The sequence below is a fragment of the Lycorma delicatula genome, chromosome 10 (assembly GCF_047948215.1).
Source record: "Lycorma delicatula isolate Av1 chromosome 10, ASM4794821v1, whole genome shotgun sequence".
Taxonomy (NCBI): domain Eukaryota; kingdom Metazoa; phylum Arthropoda; class Insecta; order Hemiptera; family Fulgoridae; genus Lycorma; species Lycorma delicatula.
Window position 1 is genome coordinate 78,712,455 of NC_134464.1, and position 27,635 is coordinate 78,740,089.

The 27,635-nt window shown below is 29.5% G+C and overlaps 1 protein-coding gene across 3 annotated transcripts in view; it reads right to left on the reverse strand.

Moving 5' to 3' along the window:
* Positions 1-970: 970 nt before the first annotated feature.
* Positions 971-27,635, reverse strand: part of shtd (anaphase promoting complex subunit 1) — a 114,746-nt gene continuing 88,081 nt past the window's right edge. For 2 of the 3 annotated variants that reach the window (XM_075376917.1, XM_075376916.1), the window contains 7 exons: positions 23,211-23,406; positions 15,740-15,807; positions 13,206-13,344; positions 10,896-11,093; positions 7,536-7,725; positions 5,433-5,567; positions 971-1,197 (listed from right to left, as the gene is read on the reverse strand). In XM_075376917.1, the coding sequence (XP_075233032.1) occupies positions 1,091-1,197; positions 5,433-5,567; positions 7,536-7,725; positions 10,896-11,093; positions 13,206-13,344; positions 15,740-15,807; positions 23,211-23,406 (1,033 nt within the window). In that variant the 3' untranslated portion in view covers positions 971-1,090. Of the gene's footprint in view, positions 1,198-5,432; positions 5,568-7,535; positions 7,726-10,895; positions 11,094-13,205; positions 13,345-15,739; positions 15,808-23,210; positions 23,407-27,635 lie in introns of those variants that run through there. The other variant, XM_075376918.1, reaches the window with a different exon arrangement.

The following is a 27,635-nucleotide window of genomic DNA, read 5'->3' on the forward strand; positions in this document are numbered from 1 at the left end:
TTATGACATTAAATTAAAATTTTATTTTATTTATTTTTTAATACTGTACTAAAAAGGGAAAGTGCAATCAATACATTATTAGTATTGATTGTACACTTATTAGTATTGTATTAGCATACTACTTCTAATTTTGATTTACTCAATGAGAAATTAGAGAACAATATGATCTTAGATCTGTCTCAAAAGTACAGCAAAACCATTTGGGGTGAAATGGTACAACTTATAATCATCCTCTTTCTAGGATTCATCAGATATAGTTACTTCATAACTAACTCTCAGATAAATAATAATTATAGGAATGTCATGACAGTTGAATTTTTACCAAATTCAATTTAATACTGTGATGCTCTCAAGACTGTACAGTACAAATTATAAGCTCTAAAGCTTTTCATTTAACAGGCAAATTTTATACCATAAAAAATGTATACCTGTTCATCCATTTATTGCCTATATGACTCGACTCTTCTACACACTTCTATTGCTATTCTACTGTAAATTCATTTCTACTTCCACTCTTTAATCAAACTATTTTAAATAAGATTATGTGTAGTGTAGTGCAGCACGTGACATGCTGACAAATGAAACTTAGAGTGAAAATAAATATAAAATAAAAAAGCAAATTAGCATCTCAAACCAACAACTTAACTGTCAAACTTTATACAGCGTGTATTTCTAAGAATTCCAATTTCACTAGAAAGTGCATATATACTCAATGAAAAAAAATACTGCTCATTTATGGAAAAGATGTAAATTTTTAACAGAATTAGTTTATTGTTATCTCTTATGTAAATATCAGGATTACAACTTACAACTAGAGGCTGCGAAATATTCAGATCTCACGTTCAGAAATTTTCTAATGTTCACGTAACATTTACTTTGACTGAAGTAACAAAAGATTTCCTTGCTTTAATAAAATAGATCAAAAGTGAAATCTAAAAATTTATTTAGTAAAAATAAGAAAACCATAATGCTTATGTAAAAAAAATTGTATTTTACAGTTTACTTAAAATAATACATTCATTATGTACACACATTCTGTATCAATATGATATCTACAGAATTTTAGAGACAAATTCATAAAAATCTAATATCACATAGTAACACAATATTTGTATAATGAGAATATCTTCATTACTGTTGATGGAGGTAAATGACTCTCTTGTAGCTTTATGTAAAGACTAAGTGGATCAGAAGAATCTAAAAAAATACACATTATGAAATAGAAAATTTAATTTTTTTTTATATCATTCATTTTTTATATAAAAGTTATAAGACAACACCTGGAAATTATACTTCAAATCCTTACAGACATAAATGTATGATATGTGTTATAACCAAATGATTTTAGATGACCTGAGATAATAAATCGCAAAATTGCACAACTATTCTAAAGAATATCCAAGATTATATGAAAATCTACATGGTAAAGCAAGGAATGATGTGGTTTCCTATCACCTTTTTCACTTACATGAATATACTATTAAAAATTACATGCTTTACAAACATCACAACCATAAAGAAACAAATTAATATTTTCATTTCTATAAAAAAAACCAATACATTTTTACTGGAATTAATAAAATTATTGATTTCTGTGAAAACTTTTGAAAAAGTATACTTTATGACAAATTATATTGTCAACCAATGTAAATAAGAAATTGTGTCTTTCACATGTTATTTACTTTATTAACAATGTAAATAATTTTAATTTTTATTTATAATAAACTATTAAAATATCTTCAAGGTATGTATTTAGTCATGAGTCACTAATAAACATCAATATTAAAAGAATGTTAACTGAAAATGTTAGAGCTTAGAAGTTGGTAATTCTGATTTATCTAACATAGCAACAAATTAATTTTTAAACCAAATAATGAAAAATAAAAAAATTTTGAGATTAACGCTATCAATAATGACAATCAAAACGATAACAGTATATTATGCAATGATCCTATGACCTGATTATCAATGACCTGATTATCATCATGCCAGTCGCATGAGTGCAAAGTAAGTTATGACACTCGCTAAGCCTTGTGCTATTAACTTGTGCATGAATGGCCATTTTTATTCTATGGCTGAGGAAATATTGGGATTATTGATTTAAATCAATGATAGAATACACTGTTAATGGAATATTCTTTTTTTAATTTTGCAAAAAACACGATTTTTGGCAATAAGTTATTAGTAAAAGGTTCTGACTTTTCTTCAATTTTGATTTGTGTTAAAGAATAAACAGTGTAATGTAGAAACATATTACCTATTGGTATGCTTTCAAATTAACTTCTGCTAGCTAACTACTATATCAGATTAAAATCAAAGTAAAAAAAAACAACAGAAGATACATTAGATATAATACCTGTTTCTGTTTAATCAGTGGTTGAAAAAAAATAGGCTTTTGATTGGTTGAACACCTATATTATAATGGAAAATGTTTCATAATGACCCTAATTTTGATACAGGTTCCAGCCATGTAATTTGAATACTATAATACAACCATAAAAAAAATTGTATTAATGGATTTAAATTCAAACAAACTAAGGAATCAATAAGTCGTTAACAGATTATGAACAGGAAAAGTTTTTAACAGTAACAAAACATTAGGAGGAATTTATTTTGAACTATTGTGTTAGCTATAACTACTTTTACATTCTGAGATTAGAACCTCAATCATAAAATTTCAAATTAGATACAATTTTTTTTAATATATTAACAATTTAAATAGTTAATATGCTTTTTAAATGTAATTCATAACTGAATAAAAGACTGAAATTTCTCTTAAACAATATCTCAATTGAAGAATTTTATTCAGTTATCTATTAGAAAGTTAATTTATTAACACTTATGATGATGAATAATTTATAATTATTATAAGATGCAGAAAAGGAGGAGTAAGTAAGATTGAAAGGAAAGCTCAGAAAGGAACAGCATAATTTTGGAATGGGTACATTGACTGTTAATTATATATATTTGCAGTGATCAATTTCAAGACCTTTTCTTTAAGAAATGTGAGAAGGATTTGTTGATAGCTTTTCTGGCTTTTGAAAAAGTGATTGATAGTACAAACAGAATAAAAGTATGAAAGACATTAAAGAGAATGGGTGTAGAGAAATTAAAGGCACGGTTCTAAAGGGCTGATCGGTAACAAAATGAGAACAATTGAAAAAATAAATTAATGGTTTCAAATACTTATAAATCTTTACTTATTTTTTATTCTTCTACAGTCAACATTTCATTCCAAATACTTTCAATATCGTGAAACAAGTTTCTTCAAACCCACTACATAAAATCTGAATTTTATGTATAATCCCAATTGTAGCCACTTGGCATTGAGATTTTCACTTTCCTCGAATTGCTTTGATGCAAGCTAGTTTTTAAGGTATATGTAGGTAGTCAATGGGCACAAGATCAGGACTGTAAGGGGATGATAAAAAATTTCCCATCTGAAAAATATATATATATACATGGTAAATATATATATATATATATATATATATATATATATATATATATATATATATATATATAAAATAGATTCAACCTGATCCACCCAAGTACAGAATTGAATAAAATAAATTGACACTCACCTTATTTTTTTCTTAAAATCTCTACAAAAGTGCTTTTGCAGCAACCTGCATCTTCAGTTGTAGATTTTTTCTTTTTTTTTAAAATAATTAATGTAAAATTACGTATTAAATTCAAAATTAAAGTATAATAAATTAAAATATATAAAAAATGTTAAAATTATTAAAATTAAAAATGACAAAAAATCTATACTCAAAGATTAATAATTATTAATAAATCAATATAATAAAATTAAAAAAAAGGAGATGAAGTCAGATTTGAATCGATATGCCTTCCCCTTGTAAGATTCAAATATTTCATTAATTAAAATTGTATTTGGCTGTAACTCTGGAACCAATGAAAATAAGTAGAGTTATGATACATCGTTGAAAAGCTCTCAATGAGGGCTTATTACTGCAGTTAAGAAAAAATCCAAAATTAAAATTTTTTGGATTTTGGGCTTTTTTTGGATACTTTTGGTCCAGTCAATTGCAATCAAAAGAGGAGGTGTACAACTAGATATTACAACAGTCCTAAATCCAAAATTTCAACAACCTAAGCTAATCGTTTTTGAGTTATGCAAGATACGTATGTACAGATGTCAAGCCGAAACTAGTCAAAATGGATTCAGGAATGGTCAAAATAGATATTTCCATTGAAATCTGAATATCAACATTTTTTTGCGATCACAATTTTTCCTTTTCTTTGTACAAGGAACTAAAAATATGACATCAAGTATTATAAAATAAAATATAATATACTACACGTGTGTTTGGCCAGCCAATACTACAGTCCTATATATAGTATTAGTGTGTGAGTGTTACTTTATCTTATTCAATTCTGTACTTGGGTGGATTGGGTCGAATCTATTTTATATATACAATAATTATTAGTGCAGAGGTGATATGGGTCTTCAAAAGATCGACTTTTGAAAAAAAAAAAAGGTAAACAACAATGAATTATTGGCAATGTGGTAGTAAGATTCCCAACAGACCACTTAAAGCTACTTTTCATGCACGAAACAATCAGTTTAGCCTATCTCATATTTATAACTCATTGACTTTTACTTCTGAACAGCGCCTTGTAGATTGTGAAAAGGGTGAAGGAGATGTACAAAGTGTTAACTGTGTAAAGATAAAGAAAGAAGAGACAGGTTGGTTAGAATAGAGTAGTGAACTGAAACATAATATTGCTTCTCTCACCTTACTTTTTATTTTTGGGGTAGGTGATACATTGATGGGAGGTAACAGAAAAGATTGGAAAGGTTTGTAGAAAAATCTTGTGGTATGGTGTAATACAAATGAAAATTTCAAGGACTTTCCTTGAAATTTAAGAGAAACTAGGACGGCAGTATGGGATTAAATTTAATTGAAAAGTATAAAGTGATAACAAAAACCAAGAGAAAGGAACAACAAGGCTGGACAGAATCATGGATGGTTTAGAGTTGCGGTGAAGAAGGAAAAATTGTAAGATAAAATAGAAAGATCAGGGATGAGTTGATACAAACATATAAAGAGAATGCAGGAAAGTGAATATCTAAGGGGTCGCTTGAGGTAAAAGTATTGAGAAGAAAGTCAAAAGATAGGCTAAGGGATATGGGGTAAAGGGAGTGGAAGAGTGTACAGAAAAGTGCAAAAGAACGGAAGGAGGTATGGAACACAGATAGCGTTAGGAAAATATTTGTATATAAAATATATATTCCATATAAAATACAGGAAGAAATGGAGAGGCTTATGAAAACTGGCTATAGCAGCTTAAAAGTGCTTTTGATGATCATCTGATAATCAATAAAGTATACAGGGTGATATGTTTAAATTAAATCTAAACATACACGAACACAAAAAGTACATTTACTTTTAACTTAAATTTACCTAGTAATAATTCCATAAGTTTTTGAGGCAGTGGAATGTCATAGAAAGTAGTATACATGGATAATTTAGCAACATTATCAACTGAATCCTCAATTTTTCCAGTCTTAAGGTAAGAGCAAACCAGTTCTGAGACATCTGCAACATAAAGATCACACATAACTTTAAGAGTATTTCATCAGACATCTTTAAAAAAAAAAAATTGTTAGTTTTTATGCATAAGAGTGTACCTTTTTACAAATTTCCTAAGAAGTATAGTTCAGCATACAACCAACAAATGACTAATACCTTTCCTTAGTGGAATTTGCTGTCGCTTATCATCCCACTAAGCCTGATTACACCACAATCTACAAGTACACAGTGCCACTGTGACATTAATAAGCCACAATAAGTCTTCCTACATTTTACACCATCAATCAATTTAGATTAATGGCATTCCTGTATAAAATCAAACCCAGCATGTAGGGACTGGAGTCAATCATTTCTACATCTAGCAGCATCATGTAGAGGAACAGATTGCTTTTTCAGAAACGAACTATTACAGGACCCGTTGTAATAATGTTACCTATACGCACATATATATCTTTGTATAGTTATCATGTTCCAATTTGGGACCATTTACTCTATGCAGTCAAGGATCCCAGGTCTAGCATTATCAACATCAGAAAGAGCAGGATCCTCTTTGGATTTCAAACTAAAGCTTTCCTGCAAGGCTTAAATGATAAGAGAAACCACTGCCGCTCTGATAAGTTTAACATATTCAGAGGGTGTAGTGGATGCACAGATATAATATCCATGCTAGGGAGCTAACAGACATCCAACAGTTGCTACATTGATACACTGAAGTGTATTGTGTTTAGAATTAGCTATTTACCCAACTTAGACAACTTATTTCTTGCAAAAAGTGTGATTAGTTTAAAAAATTACACATTTGCAATTTATTTATAAAAGTTTAAATACATATATTGTTTATGTACAAATTTTTTTTTGTTGCACTTACTCCTTTTGTTTTTTCTCCCATGTTAATACTTTTGCAAAATTCTCTTCTTTTAAGAACATTTTTTCTTCTAAAATTTAATCAAAAATTAGTTATAAAATTAAAACATATATGTTTATCATCTCAGTTGCTGATGAAAACTGAACTATTCAGCTGCAGTTACAATCAGTTGGTGAAATAAATAGTATAAAAACTAATTTTTTTTTGCCATAATTTGAATGTGTTTTTAAATATAAATTAAATTTATTATTTTGCAATTCTAATTCTATCATCATGTTCAAATTTACTAATTAGTAAATCTTGTACACCCTACTAATAAATTCATTAATTATACAGGGAGTAAAAAAAAAATCACGTGATACACATTCAACCACTAGGAGAGTTTGTACCATACTTTAACATGTCTGGAGCAATGTTGCTTCAACAAAAAAAGAACAGCTCGTAAATCTGCTGTTGAGATATTGCGCAGAAAACATTTGATTTTGGAGGGATCCCTTTTGCATGGTAAGAGTTCATTTCCTGATCCCAGATGTGAGTGTTTACTTTTCCACTAAGATGAAATGTCAACTCATCCAAGAAATTTATCACCTTCATGCTGCAACATTTCAATCGTGAAGTCAGCACATACACCTTAGTCAGTGACTTCAAAGCCTGTAATAGTTGTAAAAGTAGAAGACATTAAAACAAATTAAAACCCTGGTATTCTTCTTTGTTAACCCAGTATTTTCAAAAATAAAAATTGAGAATAATCAGATCAGGTAAATTAAAAATTTATAATTAAAAAATAAGAATAGTTTTATTATCTACCAAAAGATTGTAATGGCAATAGAATATTTAATTTTATATCAGTGAGATAGTAAACATACCTTTCTATAATTTTAATATTTTAAAATTATGGTAATTAATAATACTAACAAAAAAAAAAAAGAAGAAAAAACACTCTGATTAAGTAGATATCTCTGTGAATACTAAACATGCAAAAAATATAACAAAAGCATTGTTTTAAAATGCAAAAATTTCTTATAATTATATTCTGTTAGGATATAATTTAATGAAAAATTTATGCGATAATAAAAAAGTAAAAACTATCTTACATTTATATTACTTACCATTTTCCCAAGAGTCAATAATACTATTTACTTTTTGTAATAATGCTAATGCTAGATCAGGTGACAACAGTGGAATATAAGAATCATCAGCTTCAGAAGGGTCATATGAAAGTCCATGTGCTATTAAAAGTTTTAATTGCCACACTAACTGATGTGCTCCTTCTGGACATTGCACCAAACTCTGTAAAGCCTAAAAATTTTTTAAATTTCAACATAAATATTTTCAAACATAACAGAAAAATATCTATATTAATAGATACTTTTGTTTACACATAAAAAACATTCGTTCAATGAACTGAACCAAGAACAAACAAGAGCAACCAGAACCAAGAGTAAGTTAGTTAAATAAGCAGTAAATAAATGGCCAATTGAATTATATATAAAGTTACAAGCATCTAGAAGTTAAGATCATGAATTTATTATGCGATACAGTTGATAGTATGTAACATTCTATCTGCCAATTCACGCAATCTGTTAATGGTGCTATAATGTCACAACAACCTGCATTTCACATACAAATAAGAATATTTGTATGGAAGTTTCATTATTTAATTTGGTTGTTTCTTCAAGGGTTAAGTCTTATGATCTGTTCTATCCAACATAACCTCAGTCTGTATTGCCTACTCTCTCTCTCTAAAGGTATATATAAAAACAATCCTTTAGGCAAATAATGGGTATTAATTTACTTTAAACAGCTTTAATATTTCTTTATATCATTAATTGAGGTTATACTCAACTTTTTCCGAATATTTTCATTTATTAACCTTTTCCCATCACAATGATCCGCGGTTGATTGGCGCTCCGTGAAAATATGTTGGTATCTGATTGCCTCCCTTCATAGTCTTATGCTACCCTCTTGTGAAAAAAATTCCAAAAAAATTACAGTATATTAAAGAGATTTAACAGATTTTGACAAAACAAAAACCATTATGATTGGATATTTTTTATGCCTGTAACAACAAAAAAATTGAAACAGTACAAAAATTACGATAATTTAATTGCAGAATTTTTTTTGCGCATTTCTACCGCCTTTTTTATTAGCAAAATTTTTTTTTTTGCTTTGTTTATTAAACATAGTTTGCTGATTTTAAAAATAATACTTTCCAGCAAATCGGTTGAAAATTGAGCAAAATATGATGAAACACCCGTGTCATAAATCACAGATTAGTAACATATGTTAGTATAAGTGAAAGAAGATTCAGAAAACTAAGTTTTATAAAAATTCCCACCACTCAAAAGGCTATTCAGATTGACAAAAAACCATTTTTACTGTATACTCTTATTCATTACGAATCATTATGTGTTACATGTTTACGATATCATTTGTCGGAAAAGATATTTATAGACCTCAAGTAAAAGTGACGACAAATGACCACAAATTCCTTCTTTTTTTTTGTGTGCCATATATCATAATTTACTATGTTTTTCAATACATTGGTATGTTGCTAGTACGATAAGCTATTTTTGTAAATAATAAATAAATCCGTAACCCTCATAGCAATTATAATACACAAGTCACACACACACACACACACACACATACACACAAGCACATTTCTGAGAAAAAATGGTCATATTCTTTCTAGTCTAAATAAAACATTTTATATCGTTCAACTTGTGTAATAAAACTGATTCCTTTGTGAATATAAAACAAAATAACCGACTTAGATACCACATAAAATGATTTTGTAATATCGTTTTAAAACTGACGCCGTACATAGCCAGTTTAATGGCTACATGGTCAGAAAAGGTTGACTTTTTTTTTGTCACACTTCTTAATCTACAAAGGAAACATATCTCAGCAGTCAGTACCTTACATCTTATGTATACAGAAAATATTCACAGTTCACATTCAATCAGCAAAGAAGAGTCAACATTTTAGTTTAAGAGTTACTTTCACTCTGACTCTTTCTCATGCTCTTATTAACAGTACTGTATAGCTGTTGAAAACTCGTATTCTTACTTCATACACTGACACAAATTTAACTAATCTAAATAACTGAAAATTTATTAATTTGTTAATTTCTGTTTGCACTGTAAATATTTTACAATTAAGTGGTTCCACCACATTATACAATTTTAATTTTTCATAATAAGTAACATTTGAATTTCAACCTGATTCTTTCAACAGATTGATGATATCTAAGAACACAGTAAATTAAAAAAATAATTATTTACTTAAATTCCCAACACGATTACTTTCATCATTATTTAGTGACTAGAAGTAAAAATTAGTATAATTATTAAAGTTACCTAAAATTATCTGTTCAGAGATAGAAAATTTGTAAGTTTACAAAAAACTCCAAAACTGGAGAAAAAAACAGTGCAAACAAAAAGTTAACAGTACAGTGTAACCTGAAGAATTGCAAGAAATGATTTCCATTTTCTAATAACAATAATAATAATTAAACAATTTAGATTAAACAGATTATCGCAGTGAATGAAGAAAAGACATTAACCAACTAATCCCCCTCCTAAAAAAAGTAATATCTTTTGATCAATTGGTTGAGAATGTCCAATAATACACAAGGTTTATAGTAACAATAATATGAAAAAAACAATGATTACTAGAATAAAAAAAAATTCTATCAAATTATGCTTATATCTAATTCACCATACTAAAAAAGAAAAACAAATTGAAAAAATAAGTAATATTTTTTCAGGTATAAATGTTTTGAGTATATAAAAGATCACTCATTTTCTCTTATAAAATAAATTCAAAACTTAAAATGAAACTTGAATATTATAACTGTTATAAATATTAAAACAGATGGAAAATTTGAATTGTAATGATGTTATAGCTACTACCACATTTCATTTATCAGAAGATTTTGACATAAAAAATTCATTTGACATGAATATATATCACATTAAATTATACAAAAAATGTTTCCTAACTCCAAAATAATTTTAAAAATAATACATCTGATTAAATATAAATACCAACTTTCTTTAGTGAAATTAAAAAAAAAGAAAATACAAAAAATATGTAAATAAAAACAAACTGCTCTGTGAATAAAACTGGACTGGCTTGAATACTATAGTGTAGCAAAACTATTCAAACTTGCTCTAGTCTATGACATAAAAAATACTTAGTAATTCAAACTGGGAGCATGAATAACTAAGAATTCAGAAAGGAATTACAGAAAGGAACCGCTTAAAAATATATATTTTTTTTACCAGTCCAAACATTTTCTATGCAGAAAAAAAACAAATACACTGTAAATTGTTAATACAGAAAATTAATTAATAAACTCATAAAGTGACCTGCTTAAAGTGTCATTTTTATCAGTTTCATCCAGTCTGCAACTAGTTAAAAAGGTATTATTAATCTATTTAGAATAATTTAAGTATACTTACTTGAAGCATTTTCAGCCAGATAGATAACATAGACAATTTATCATGAGTAACACATTCAAAAACAAGTTTTGTTAAAAACTGTAAAATCTGAAGTTCATTAGTACTTGCTGATGATATTGATTTTTCATTTTGTTCAAGAAAGAAATGTGCAAAATTGACAGTACATGGTTCTGATGAAAACGCAAATATTGATTCTGCCTGTTAAAAAAGAAACTGGAGAATTGATAAAAAAATTCATACAAATGCAATTACACACATTATTTCACAATGTAAGGATAGTATTTGTATAAAAATGCATGTTCAGTTTCATCAAATCATTTAACAAAGTATCAAATTGTTAACAGATTATCTAACTAAGATTATGTTCCACAAAGGCTAGTTCTATTTGCTTTGATGAACATAAAATATCTTAAAACTAATTTACTGACCTTTTTACACATTCACGTGTAGTTATAATTATCAATCTTATAGAAATGAAATTACATTACATGTTATTACAGTAAAGTAGATTATCCAGTCTACTATATTATTTATTATTGCTAAGTATTTTTATAATTATAATTAAATACTTATTATAATATTGCAAATAACTTAAACTGTTACTGATTAAAATGTTTAGTAAAATATTCAAAACATTTTAATCTGAAAACAGTGTATATGTCTTAGAAGAGATCATTAGACTGTTGAACATTAAAGGACCATTGATGGAAAAAATAAAAACTCTTATTAAAATTGTGGAAAAAACACTTTGCTGAGGATATATTTACTAAATTCACATAATGGAAGTCTGTTTGTCAGATGGCAGCAGTAAACTGTAGGTTTATATACATGAAACAGCTGAAATAATATTATCATGCACTAGTATCATTTTGGTACCCATTCTTTAATGTTGTGTCAGCTACATTATTTTCCAAGGATAAACATGTCTTTATTGTACAGACCTATTTCAATATAAACCTTTTAACATGTGACGACAATTTTAAGTAGAAATCTCCACAGAGTTACCAATAAGTCAACACATTCGATATATAAACTTTGCAAGACCAGGAGTGGAAAAAAAAAACAGCTGAGGCGAAGTACAAAATTGCAGTCACTGGTTACAAAATTCCTTAAGGCATGGTAAAATGTTTATCAGCTTGCCCAAAATATATTTTAGAAGATTATTTTTCTCACAGATTGGACTGTCAATAGCTACAAAAAATTAAGTTATTATCTTCCAAGACAACAAAAAAAGCTGACAACACAATTGTAGGACTTTCCCGTCAAGCAGTTTTTTCTGATGCACGGCTTACACACACAACTTAATTTAAAATAAAATATTTTTTGTTTAATTCAATGATTCTAACTAAAGCACATATGCATACCATATTTCATTTGCACAGGTGTGGTGGTACTAGCGGCCACTTATGATGTCACAGCATAGCAGAGGACTACAACAGCTGTACATCAGTGCTACACTAATGCTCCTTGTGTGAGCGGGGGTACTATTGATGCAGTATACCCACTTAGCCATTAGTTTATTTTATCGTTTTTAGGGTGGAGGTGTGATTCTACAAATATTATTTTTTTATTGTTAACAAATGTGCCTAAGAAAAATAAGACCTTAATTAGGTGAAATCTCTATATACTGCAGGTGACCTTGCTGTACAGTCTCATGGCATCAATGCCCCATATACAGAAGTAATCTGACCAAGTTTCGTAAAATCAAAATTTTAAGAATTGCTAGATTGCTTGATCACGTCTTGAGGCTGCCAAGATTTCTTGATCTTATAACATCAGATCTTTCATTTGTGGTTATTTAAAAAGCATATTTTTTCACAATATTCATAATAATGGAAGTTAGACTTTAACTACTATAAAACATAATTTTAAATGCCATTATATGAATGCCAAATAAGTTAAGTTTACTACTATATAGACTGTTTTCCTCTCCCTTCCACAGGCATACACACACACACACACACACACACACACACACACACACACACACACACACACACACACACACACACACACACAGAGACACACACACACACACACAAAATAGAATTCATTGTTCTCCTTAAAAATGATATGATTCTTTCATGCAAGAACCAAGTAAAGACAATTATACAAGTACAAAATTGATCCTCCTCTCTAATTTCTTTTTTCTATATTATTTTTTAATTAATTATGATTAATGAACATAAAAAATAAATTGAACTAAACTGAGAAAAAATATTAATGAAACATTTACAAATCTATATATATATATATATAGTATCAGTAAATGTTTTTAATAGATTAATAAAAATAAAATATAATACTTACAGGAACACTCCATGAAACTGCTTTATCAGATGTAAGAGTCTGTGCCAGAAGACTACGAAAACCATGTGGGTCTTCTAAATAAGACAAACAACCTGCCCTTTGTTTAACACCAAGACAACCAGATCCATTCAAAATATTCCTAATAAAAAAATAAATGAAAAGATTATTTGTTTAAAGAACAAATAAAAAAAAAATATATATATATATATATATATGTTTGATGGAAGTACTGACATTTCAATACTTCTTATTATAAATTTAAATAATTTATTTCCACCATACTGACAGTATAAAATGTTAACAAAATCTTCATCTTAGCTGAATGTCTTTCTATACATTTCAACAGAATGTGCTAATTTTTTTTTTATCTTGAGCATCTTCCTCCATTTTTTTTATAGGTACTTTGCTATGTCTTTAAGCATCCCAATCCTTCTTTCTTTCCTTTTTAAAGCCATATTTTTCCCTTCAATGTAGCAATTCCCAAGTGGGATATGTCTTGACCAAGATATTCTCTTCTTACTAACATCTTCATAGAATTTTGCTCTAAATCTAACCATGCAATGAATTAAAATATGTCTCAACGCTCTCAAACAACAACCACAGTCCATACTATCGACCAAGTGCTTGCAAACCTTGCACGACCTTCGGCAATTTACACACGTAGGAGCCTCAGACTTTTTTGGATATTCTTCAGGCTTGGGATCCTCGTTACCACAATGTGCACAGAGTGAAGCACACTGACAAAATTTTGCTCTATGACAAAATCTACAACACTTACAAATCATGTAATGTACTCCTCACTCTACAAGAAGAAAAATCCACAAAAAACCTACCCTCAGCAACAAACATCTTAAACAGAAAAGGCTTAACTTCAAATTCATCATGATATCTTTGGGCATCATATCTACCAGTTTTGAACAAAAACCTGCACGCAGACTTGAATGTTGCCTTATTCAAGGGTGTCTTGCTCCCATATGAGACACAACCTCCTCCTTGGACAGGCAACAATCTACATCATAGACAATGACTTGAGGCCTCCTTTTAAGTTTTTGATCCACCAATGTTTTACTAAAAACAGATTCTGAAATAACTGTCTCTTAGTCATCCGCTACAACTAGACCTATCCTAGAATCCCTAATCTGCCTAATTTTCAAATTTGACCTCTTGCCCTGAAGGGCAGTTTGAAATTTTCTCAAATTTCTCAATTGTTTTTGTGGAGCCCTCCTTCCTGTTTAAGAAGATGACTTCTGGCTCCTTTCAAGCTTAGCTGGCCTCCCGCTTGCCTTTAAGCACCTCAGCGTATAAAGCATTTCTGATCTGTCCTAACAGGCACAGGCATCAGCACTGGTATGGGGCAGAAACTGCCTCTTTAATAATAACCTCTTTGACTGTAGTTAGCTTAAAGCAAGTGGCTCAAATCCATTTGCCAAAGCAGAGAACACTGCCTTAAACTCATTACCCTTGGAATTACTCATCTGCAAACCGCTGCAGAGGCACTTCAAGGGCCTTCAAGAAACCTCAACTGCTCACATTATGATACTAGAGGGAGGGAACTACCAGCTCTGCCCCCAGTCTTAGTGAAATATTAATCAGATTACTTTTTGATATACGGTAGATGTACCTGCCGACTAGCTTGGCTTTTGTCATTGGAAGAGAAGATGGAAACATTCTCCCTCCCCTCATGACAACTTCATTTCTAACCTGTCTGGGTTTCCGTAAGTAAATAAGATAAGATAAGCTATGCTAATCTACTTACATACTAATATCTACTACTTTGTTGGGCAAACCTACAAATGTGATAACTGTTTGCAGTGAGATATGGGTAGCCAGAGGCCTGATTGTCCTTCTGCCACTCTTTGCACTTCCTAACCACTGCTGGTTGTTTATGCAAGTCCAAGCAATTACAAAACACTGATTATGTCCTCTGCTCTGAAGAAAGCACAAACAGGACTAGGGTGAACCCTTGTTACAGGGTACTTACACCAGCAGTCGTTGCCACTTCATTGCAGCTTGTTTCCATTTTTCACAATTACCACATTTCAAAACTATCCAAGCATTTTTCTTTTTTTATTAAAAAAATCTGATATTAAATAAATCTGATACATTAACACAGTCCAGATCCATATCACATGCTATTTAACATGATTCATCTGCCAACCTTTTCCTTAGTTCAATCAAAATTCTTCTTGTTGTCAGTAATCCTTCATCTTTTCAAAAGTTTTTCTCTACATAAAGCATTATGGTCGTTTTTTCCTTTTGTTCCAAGTCATCAAACTTTCCACACAAAAAACTTCTCATGGGCATCAGAAATCACTTTATTCTAAACTATATAAGAAAATTAAAAAAAATCTGAAAAAAAGGATTGAACAATGTCAAATCATCATTCTAAATTACCTTGATTGTGAAAATTAATATTGCAACTTTTATAAAATACTGATGCATATTTAAGTGTTAACCTAGAACAAAAGTACAAATTATGAATAAATAATCATTTATAAATAAGTAAATTATAAAAGAGACAAAAAAATACATACTCTAACTGGGACCAATTCTGATTTCTTTTAAAAACTATATTCCAGTATCTTTTATCTTCAACTCGGACCTGAAAAATTAACACCAATGATAAAACACAGAAAATATAAAAAAACTAATATTATTATGCTACACATTAACCAATACTTCATTAAAATTTTTTATTAAAAGAGTAAACACAGTAGAGTTGTGACTAAACATAACAATATCACATAAATAAAAATTATGTGAAATAAAAATCATTAAATTATATTTTTTCATGATATCTTAAGAATACATCAGGACTTTCTCTCTAATTTGACCTACACCCAAACAAAATTTTAGTGATTAGTGGGAACAGATTTAATAAATTTACCTCTAGTAAATATATTATTCAGTGATTGGAAAGATGTTTTTTTTTGTACATATGAAGGCCTATTTAAAAAAAAAACTATAAAAGAAATGTTATTGCAATCAAATTAACACTTATTACATTAGATTAATAAAAAAACATTAAAAATAATATCAAAATGAAAACATTATCTTATTTCTGCAAATTTGAACCTTAAAATTTACATTTTTTTGTTTGAATAAGCAAAAACAAATAACTTACACTTATAATTACAAACAAGACTTTTGGACTGTTTTGAATTTACATAACAAAATTTCAGTCTACATTTACACTACTCAAAAGTATCAAATAACATATTTTATAAGGAAAAAGAGGGCATAACAGTGCATAATAGTGAGTTACTTCTTGTTCATCCTTAAACTAGCTTTTTTAACAGTGAAATTAACTGTTTTTAGAGACTCACGATGTTGCACAATTGTCCAACAGAATCCAAAAATTAAATTAATATTATATGTTTACCTCAGTTATAAGTTTCTGAATTTGAATCTTACATAAAATTACAGCTTCCTAATTATTTATGATAAGATTAACATGAGGAACTGCTACCTGAATTATGTGAAAAATTTGATAAACTATTCTCATCAGTTAATAACAATTATATTATCCATTTCATTAAAAAAATTTTAAGGTAGATTTATATGAAGGAAACACATAAAACAAAAAAAAGTATTGTAGAAAACTAACTTTTGAAACAAAAGTTTATCTATAAGGTAAACTTGAGACAGAATTATGGTATTTTGATATTACAGAATGAAAGCTGAAAATACCTCTCACATATGCTACATATAGATGGAAGAATTAGGATTAAAAAAAAAAAGACTACAATAGACTACTTGATATGGTCTTATGCAAGTGGACTCCATGAAGTGGTAAAATATAGTTATGGCTACAGAAATCCTTATCCTTATTTTTTCATACTTTTATTTTCCATGATCTATTCCATAAGAAGTTCAAAATACTAAGGAACCATCAAACTGAAAAGATTATCAGAAGATTGTTGCCCAAGACTTCTTTAAATAGTTGACAGGAAAAGAATGAAACCTCATGTCATCAGTTATTATCATTTCTGCAATTCAGAAAATATTTTATAGAAGTTTCTCTAAGAAAAAAAGGCTCTGGCTGGAATTAGAAATACCTTGTAACAAAAAGAACATGCAAATTTTATTCCTTAACATAATTAAACATTCATTTCACTTATATATAAATACATATTAATTTTCAATAATAAACAAAAAAATTTAATTTCAAATACTGTTCTTTAAATCATAACATTTTTAAATGCTTATGTGGCTATCTTCATGAAATTGGATTTAAAGTAAATTCAGATTGATTTCTAATTAAAGATAAATAATCTCATTACTATCACACACAAAGCTATTCCGAGTTCAATACATGGGCATAATAAAAACCTATTTAATTTCTCTTCAGTTTAAAATCTTAAACAATAAAACAATAATCAACTGACTTCAAATCATGTTTTAAGAGTAACTTATCCTTAACACAAGATCTTGTTATATTCTTTTCAGAGTGAGGGCTTTACTTGTCCTGAAAAATCAATGACTGAGATTCTTACAATTACTGATATATCTTGGATCCCAGTCTTGTAGCAAAGTGTTAACCTAACTAGCAAAAAAAATTCATAACGAACAAACTTAATTTAGAATCTTCTATTTCAGAAGATTCTCAAATATATTGGGGCTAAATTAATACAAACACTTTCTAACTGAGAAAAAAATTGTAAAGAGAAATATTTTTCTAAAGATCATTCAAAACATTTTAAATTGATAGTGTGCTCTACTTGGTTAACATATTCCTTTCTTCATATAAATTTGCTGGGTTAGGTTATATTATACACAGTATGTCTGAAAAGTTCCCAAACTAAATTAAATAAAAATACAGATTTAAAGATAAATGAATTTACTCATATCAACCCTCTACATAGAACCATTCTCTAGTTAAACATTCGATGCAGCACCAGTAGAACCCATCAAACACTCTGGAGAAATCACTTTGTGGGATTGCCTTCAACTGCTTGGTGCAAGCCCTTTGGAAGGCCGGAATGTCATTGAAAATGCGGCCTTCCATCTTCAATTTGAATTTCAGGAACAGAAAATAGTCTGCTGGAGCCATAGTCGGTGCTGGAGCCAAGATGGTGATTTGATTTGCGGCGTAAACTGTTGCCATGTGTGCTGGGGTATTGTCGTACAAGAGTAATTGCCTGGATCCCAGTACTCAGGTTGGATTCGATGAATGTGATGCATCAGGCGTTTCATTACTTCCAAATAGAATTTAGAATTCACGGTTTGACCAGTTGGGACAAATTCATAATGAATCAGCCCCTTTGAATCAAAGAATGCAATCAACATATAGTTTTCACCCTTGATTTTTGCTCCCTGCCTTTCGGCGCAGTCTTTGTACTCCAGGTGCAAGCAGTGGATTGATGCTTCGTTCGCAGATCATACATGAAGCACCAGTTTTCATTCCCAGTTACAATTGTTTTCAAAAGATTCAGTTTGTTATCGGCAGTTTCAATGAAGTCTTGAGCGCAAGAAAGATGTACCTGTTTTTGTTCTTTGATCAAGAAGTGTGGAATGAAACAAGAGCACACTTTTCGGCGGTTGATTTTTTCTGTTAGAATTATATGTACCATGTCTTTACCAATGTTTAGCTCTTCTGCTATAGTCCAAAGGATAAGGTGAGATTGTTTGAGCAGGAGCGCACCCACTTTTGCAACGCTTTCATCATGAATAGCTGTTGATGGCCTCTCACTTTGTTCATCACCATCCAACGACTCTCTGCCACCTTTAAACCATTTTCACCACGTGTATATTGTATTATGAGATGCAGATTCATCATTGAATGCTTGCTGTATCAAAGAATAAGTTTCAATAACAGATTTTTGAAGTCAAACACAAAATTTTTTCACGCTTCTCTGTTCCATGTCGTGAGCTAGCACAAGGTCATGTGAACACAACATACGCAGCCAAATGTAACTTGAGACTGGAGGGATGAAACGTGATGAAATTTTGTACATACACTTGTCAGACATTGTACTACATAGTTCCTTGGTTGTCTGAGAGATGACACTACTTGTATCGACTACAGAAATTTAGTTTGGGAACTTTTCAGACATACTGTGTATTTAGGAGAATATATTACATTTAGTGATTGTAGTATTTGTATTAACCATAAACTGTATATACACTCTGATAGTATCATTGCATATTACTTGTTAGTTTCTTTGAATTTAACTATTTCTGTTTGAAGTCATTAGGATTTACTCTAAAAAAAACAAAAAGAAATGCGGTCCCAAAGTATTCTTATCATAAGCTACAGGATCTTACTTAAGCTAAATTATAGTAACTGAAATCATGTTAAGATATTTTCACCATATTCATTTGGTATGAGTACTTCAAGGACTTCCGACTTATGGTTAACTTAAAGAGTGTTGCCAAAAAGTATTCATATAGCACCATTTAAGCTTTTTGTAAACACAATAGAAATTTGCTTTTTAAAAATTATTAAAAGACTTCAATGAAACAAAGATTTGATTCCATTATTAAGAGAAATTTAAAAATAATTTTATATGTATAAACAGGGAAATGGGAAAGTTTGATAATTAAATATTCGTTTAAAAAAAAAAATTATTTTAAATAAATCTATTTATAATATTTAAATAGGAAAAAGAATGTACAATTATGAATACATACAAAAAATTTATTTTTTGAAGATCACATTTTGCAGCACTAGCACTGTCTCTGTTTAGACATCTCAGTAGACTGGTAGTGAAAATAGCATGGTTTGACACAAAATTTCAACAATGTCATTCAGATCTTGGTTTTTAGTACTTCTGTCGTAGCAGGTTGACTACTACATACATACTTTTAAGGTAACCACCACAAGAAAAAATCCTATACTGATAAATCAGGAGAGCTAGGAGGCCAAGAAATACCACCATTTCTTGAAATTATATGATTACCAAACAACTGATGTACAGCAGCCATTGATTTGTGTGTGTGTGTGGGTGGGTGTGTAATGTTGATCCATATTGTTCAAACCAAGATTGTTGTCAATAATTTGTGGAAATGTATGCCAATTTTGCGCCCACTGTACAGTAACCTTGTTACTGTGTAGTGGGTGCAGATGAAGTTGTGTAGGATTTCTCTTGTGCCCAAAAATTAAAAAATTTTGTTTATTACAAAATTCCTTAAGGTAGAAATGGGCTTCATCCAATATATATAGTTTGTTAACAAAGTCATGTCTTCCATTTCAACCATTCATTCACAGAATTGAAATCATTTAATGTTCATAAAATATAGTAAAAATTAACATTTTAATTAACTGATTAAATTAATTTTACATTTATTAGAGTACGAACTTAATACCTATGCAGTATTAATAATTTTTTTTTAATAATTAATTTAATAATGTTTATAATTAGATTACTTTTACTCATGTTTCTTTAACACTTTATGCATTTTATGTACAATTTAATATTTTCATTTTGTAGTTTTATAGGCCTACAAAACTCAAAAGAAAATTAGTTTAGAATAGGAAATTAAAAAAAAATTAAACACTTAAATTACATAAATAAGAAAAAAATTGGGCACTCATCTCCGACAGGAACAGAAATAAACATTTTTGAATAAAAATATTTACTTAAAAAAAAACAACAGAAATTTCACTTTCATCTGACATTAAGACTCTTATGTAAAATTAATTACCATTAGAATTTTTCACTATCACAAGAACCAGCACTGCCATTTTCATCTGTATTCATTATAAAAGGTTGTATGTCATTTTCAGTAATAACACGTTTCAAAATCCTGCTCCTGGAGTTTTTCAGCATGATAACACACTTTTTCTAGACCTCAATGGTAACATTTTTCAAAGCGTTTTCTACCATTTCTTTTATGTCTTTAATTGTAAACGTTTTGTTGTTTGATACCACCTTGTCTTTTACCTGGGCCCAAATGAACTCTATTGGGTTGTAATGACAATGATTTGCTGGTAATTTCACTACATGACTCATTTGCTCAGCAATTTCGTATCGCTTGTACTTATTTTTGTGATCTTTGACTAACATGTGAAGTTCAATAACAGTTTGTGTTGGATCATGATTGTTTTCTCTGTCAACTAAGCTAAAGATGTCTGCTTTTTTGATTTACTAGATGGAGATTGTTCTGTAAGAATCAAATGGTAGCTTACATTTACCATCACTAGCACACAACCTTTTCCTAAACTCCTCAAATGATCAATAAACCATTCCTTGAAAATAATGCCATTCATCTGAACGTGATAATTTACAGAATTTTTTTTGCTTGGAATATTAATTTCACCCTGACAATAAGTCCATGGCTAGCACTGCCGGAGTGGCAAATTATTAGCTGCAACCTTTACCCATCAGCCCTTGGAAACCATTCTTACATTTACAATCATGCCAGATGAATTTTTTGGCATGGTTTTGGTTGACCCATATCTTGTCAAGGTAAATAATCGGTCGTAAGATTGGTCTTTTTCGCAGGGAATGCATTTTTCATAGACATTCACGTAATACGTGATAATATGATATCTGCGTGTTCCCTTAAGAACCTCCTACCACCATTACATTTCTTGTATTTATAACCCAATTTCTTCATAACTTCAATATAAATTTTAATCCAATTTTCTCTTGTAAAATTGCATGCACTTTCTTTCAAGTCAGATGCTAACCGTGTACGTAAAACATTGTTACTGTATGGCAGATACATTCTTGATCAAAACTGTCTATATTTATTACCTAATTTTTATGAGGCTCTTCTTATTAGGAAATTTAAATGATAATGATGGTTGTTGGACAATGACATCATAAATTTCATTAATTATAGACACAACAGATAAGCTCTTGTGGGCTTCGGTACACATTCTTTGCACACTGGGAAGGCTGCACGAACAAGAAGTTGCTGTTGCTTCCAATGTAATGTAATTTTTTTGCGAATAGTTACTTCAACTTTATCTTTCAGAATAACTTTAAGATAATTATAAAAACTGAGAATAATATTTTTTGACTGTCTTCAGATTGCTTTTTGTTTTGATTGTTTTCAGATTGCTAACTGGTAATGCTACCAATCCTATAGCATGTGAACTGAATGAAAACTGTAACAAAATTGTACATGTACAACTGAAGAAGTTTTATATATATAATATTTTGGACTGATAATTGCTGGACAATCACAGTAAATGATTCATTATAACGGATGTCTGGTGTGTATGTGCTATTTAAAAACAATCTTTGTAAATAACTATGCCACATGAATGATTATAACTTTATAGCCTATAATAAATAAACAACTCATTTCATATAATTTTGTATTATTTCATTGTTACTGTTTATTTACAGTAAAACCTTGGTTTAACGTACTTGAAAAAAAAAAATACTTTCAAGAAATGAATAAATTACTTCATATAAATCTTGGAACAAAATATTAGGCAGAAATAATTTTATTTGTAATAACAAATTGCCAGAATATATTTCTTTACTATAATAGTGATGTCATAATTAGATACAGCGCAAGTCACTGTAAATTAATTCATGTTACTTTTAGAATACACTAGTTTGACTGCTGGTGTGAGAAGTTGCTGAGTAATGTTAAGAGCAGTAGAAGGGATGCCATAGTATACTATGGGCCTGCCTTCAGATATTACATACACTATACCAATTACACAAGAATGTAAGAAAACAATCCTAACAAAAAAGGTTATATAGTTGTACAACTGTATATGAGTAAAGTAAACTATATTTAAGGAGTTACTTTTCATAATTCACTACAGGATTTCTTTATCAATTTTCAGCTGTTTCTATAAAATTTGATCAAAACTACATTAAATCTATTAAGGCAAATTACTATCCTGTTAACATACAAAGTTATTAATGCTGAATAAAAGATGACGAATGTGTAGATTTATAAACTGATCTATATAAAAATGAAAAGGTGTTACAGACTCTTTTAGCTTATAATAAACAGTAAAAAGAACTAAACTCTAGTGCTACACAAAAAAAACCAAGGGCTAAGGAAAAAAAAAATTAAGAATAATTTAATTACCTCTTTCAGAAGATGTAATTCTGGTAAAATACATGGTGCTTTAAGAGAAACAGTTTGATTTTGGTAATATGGTGTGTCCAAATACACAAAAGTTAAATGTGCATAACATAGACTGCCTGAATCAATATCACGAGGTAGAAGTAATCTCTGCTCTGAAGCTAACACATATAAATGTCTAAATGCTTGTAAATGATACCTATAAATAACAAAATAATAATAATAATTTCCGTAAATATTATTTACTACTAATTACAATACTTTGGGTGGTAATAATTTGAGGTTCAATTTAACTAATCAATATGAAAGTAGAGCTATAATTTTAAAAATTTTAGTAATAGATCATAAAATAATCTAAACATTTTAAATGTTTTCTTACAGAAAATAACAATACAAGACCATTGAAATTACCCAAAAAGAAGTACAATACCATTAAAAAATCATTCAATATAACAATATTCTGTACAAATGTTATTGTCGCTAAACAGTGCCACATCACCCTTCACTTGTTGATAAACAACCTTAATATTGATTAATCTCTTGAGGTAGAAATCTCAATAGGACTTTTTTATAGCCTATGTTGTCTTCAGTTAATTTAACGATCCAAGCAGACTTATTGTGTATAATATACAATGTTTATAAAAGAACTCCTCAGTTTCAAGTATTATTTAAACATTATATTTAAAGTATTAGATGAATATATATTCTGAAAGGGTGAATTCTGAAGCTTTTTTTTTGGTGTTTGATATTTGCACTATTTGTTGCCCTGCACACATCCAACATGTCTGGTGTAATGGATACTATTATCACTGCAACAATCCTCTCTTGTAGGTGGTTAATGTCATGGATTTTCTCATGGAGCTAATAGAAAATTAATCCTTTTTCTTCTTCAAGATCGTCAATCGTGGAAAGATGTAAAGTTTGAGCTTATTACAAGAATATCTCCATTAATTGTGCTTTCTGCAAAAATGAATAGGCCCATAAAATGGTAATTTCAGTACATACCAAACATTGAATCTGGAAGAGTCATGCTGATTTTCAATAATTTCATGCAGTGGTTCTAATCCCCAAATCCTTACTAATGACTTTTTCGGGCTACTCGTACAAGATGCTCAGATCCGTTCCACATTCTGTTCAGATACAGACAGCCTGTCTGGTATCTTCTCCTTTAAGACACTGCTTGTTTCCTTAAACTGATTAAAACCACTGGTGTATTGTTTTGTTTGTAGGTGTTGGACTGCCACATTCACATCCATAATTATGATGAATTGTGATACCTTATCTTTTTTCAACAAACCAAATCATGCAGTGAGCTTTAACGAACATAAACATGAAAACCATATTCTTTTAACCGATTCTAAATATGGTTTAAAGCTTTACCAGATTCCACTATTTCATAACAATATTTTGGAACCAAGGAGTTCTTTTATAAACACTCCATACAGAGCTTGATTGATTACCACAAATTTAGCTTCATTTACTTTCAAATCACACAATCATGCATTGTTAGGTGGTGGTGGCTTTACACTTGGTGGTAGTGAGGGTGACTGGGTTTTGTCGAGTTGTGAGCACTAGTATACCAAAAACTCTGTAACATTAATATATAATGGTTTTGCAACTGTAACATGGGCAAACAAACATAAGCAAACAAACTGCATCTCTACTGATTGAACACTCTAAACGTAATGCATCCAATTTCATGCATCAAAAACGAACACACATTATTCTTATTGGTGTCATTAATCATCTTATGCATAGAAAAAAGATTATGAGGTAGAAGAATTTTGTTATTTGGGAAGTAGAAATACTAAAGATATATGAAGCAGGAGTGATACAAAATGCCGAATAGCACAGGCGAAATGAGCTTTCAGTCAGAAATATAATTTGTTTACATCAGAAATTAATTTAAACGAAAACATTTTTGAGAGTATATGTTCGAGTGTAGCTTTATATGGAAGTGAAACTTGGATGATCAGAGTACCTGAGAAGAAAAGATTAGAAACTTTTTAAATGTGGTGCTAAAGGAGATTGTTAGAAATCAGATGGGTTGATAAAGTGACAAATGAAGAGGTGTTGCAGCAAATTCATGAAGAAAGAAGCATTTTTAAAAATATAGTTAAAAGAAGAGACAGACTTATAGGCCACATATTAAGGCATCCTGGAATAGTTACTTTAACATTGGAGGGACAGGTGGAAGAAAAAAATTGTGAAGGCAGGCAATGTTTGGAATATGTGAAACAAATTGTTAGGGATATGGGATGTAGGGGGTATACCAAAATGAAACAACTGGCACTAGATAGGAAATCTTGGAGAGCTGCATCAAACCAGTCAAATAACTGAAAACAAAAAAAAAGTGTATTCCCAGTTTTCAGATGGGTCTATGTGTATTTCCCAAATTGAATCATAACTGTCAGGAAAAAAAACGTGTGCCAACATGGTTCTGCTTCCACTAAGCAGTAAAGAAAGATGTCGGTTATTTTCTCCCATCTATGTGTGTACTGTCTGAATGAAATACAAATATCTGGAATGTATGTATCTCTGTAAAACCTTAATGGTTTGACCACACATAAAAAGCTGCTGCTGTTACATTTAATACTTGCAATGTGGTGCAGGCAAAATGCCAAGATATGTTTCTTTTTGTCCAACTATAAGAATGCACCTTATAGTTGAGGGAATCTGCAATGCTGCATCTTGATGTTTCCATAACTTTCAAAGTTCCATTGGTCAATTTGCTATTAACCTTCAATCTGTAATACTCTTGGAACTTCTTTATCCCAGTGTTGTATTCTATTACTGTGCTAGAGTTGTTATAATTAATTTCTTTCAAATATTCATACTTTAACAGATATTCAGCGACCCAAGTATCATTGTCCCAAACACTAGCAGTTGTGAACACCAGATGTTGTTTTATAATTAGAATTACTAATTAGTGCATCTTTGATGAAGAAAACAGACTTCGATAAGGTATTACTGTAGAAGATAAACAAAAGTAAAATAAATACACTTTGATCATGCAGTATAAAATGTTTTAATTTGATCGTTTAGTTTATTTGTACCTTTATTGGTTGCACTGCGGTTCTAAGACAAGTTTGGACTTGACCACTCCACAAGTTTAGAGTTTTTGACTCTACCACAAGTTTGGACTTGATTTCTCCAAACACCATGGCAGTCTAGGATAAGGTTGGACTTTCAACCTTGCTTCATCCAGTTTTTTGGGTGTGGATTTATTAGTTGCACTAATAAATTTGTTAGTTGCATTAATAAATTTGTTAGTTGTGTTGTGGACTTGTACAGTTGTACTAAACAAAGCTCAAAGGTTAAATTTGTCTGAGAAGGAACATATCTACACTACTAATATTAATGTTAAACATAAATAAAACAATGTGTAATAAATATAAAAATAATGATAAAACAGTTATATAACAAAAAGGTATTAATTCGAAAGCTACATGATAACCAGTTTGAAATTTAATAACAATTGATTAAATTAGTACTGTAAATATTAATGTTTAAACGTATGAACATTTTTCTTCTAGGACCTACAATGTAGGTCATTATGTTGTACAGACAATATATATAAGTTTATCTTGTCAATTTGTACTGTTGTTTTGTATAATTTTTTTTCTAGTTAATAAAAAAAAATAAAATTCTTTCCTTTCCATAAAAGATTATCAATGTTGGCCGACATGTACAAATTAAATTTTTTAAAAATGGCACCGTTGGTAAAATATAATATTAAAACAGCTTACCAGTATATTACTTGTATTATTTATGTATATTATTTATATTATACATATGATTAATAATACAATTAATCTGGAAAAATTCCACATATATAATAATAATAATAATAATAATAACAAATTAATAAATGAACAAATTAGATTTGAAGATGACATTTTATATAAACAAAAAATTATTAGTTGGCTTAACTGATTCCAGAATCAACAGAATTGATAACAATTTTGACACTCTTACAAAACAGATGTAATTATTTTAATTTAACTTACGACTATCATTTACAAAATTTTTATCTTATGACAATCAATTGTTATGTCTAATTTTATCTAGTGAATTTTATATTTTTTATAAATTTTAATTCTAAATTATTATAAATTTCTCCTGGAGATGACAGAATAGCCGAAAATGTTTAAGGACATCAAATAATATATAGGTAAGCTATTTTAATATATTTATAATACATGTATAAATGTCTACACTACAAACAGTAATCATTATACTGTTAAGTGTACTTGCTGATTAGAGACATTTATTTAACTAATATTTTTTACCCTAAAAAGAAATAAAATAAAGCAAATAATTGACTAATAAATGTAAACAACAAGAAATATAGAAAGCAAAAACATACCAATAAATATAAATGCAACATAAACTCTTACAAACAAGATATATTTTATTTGCCGAGCA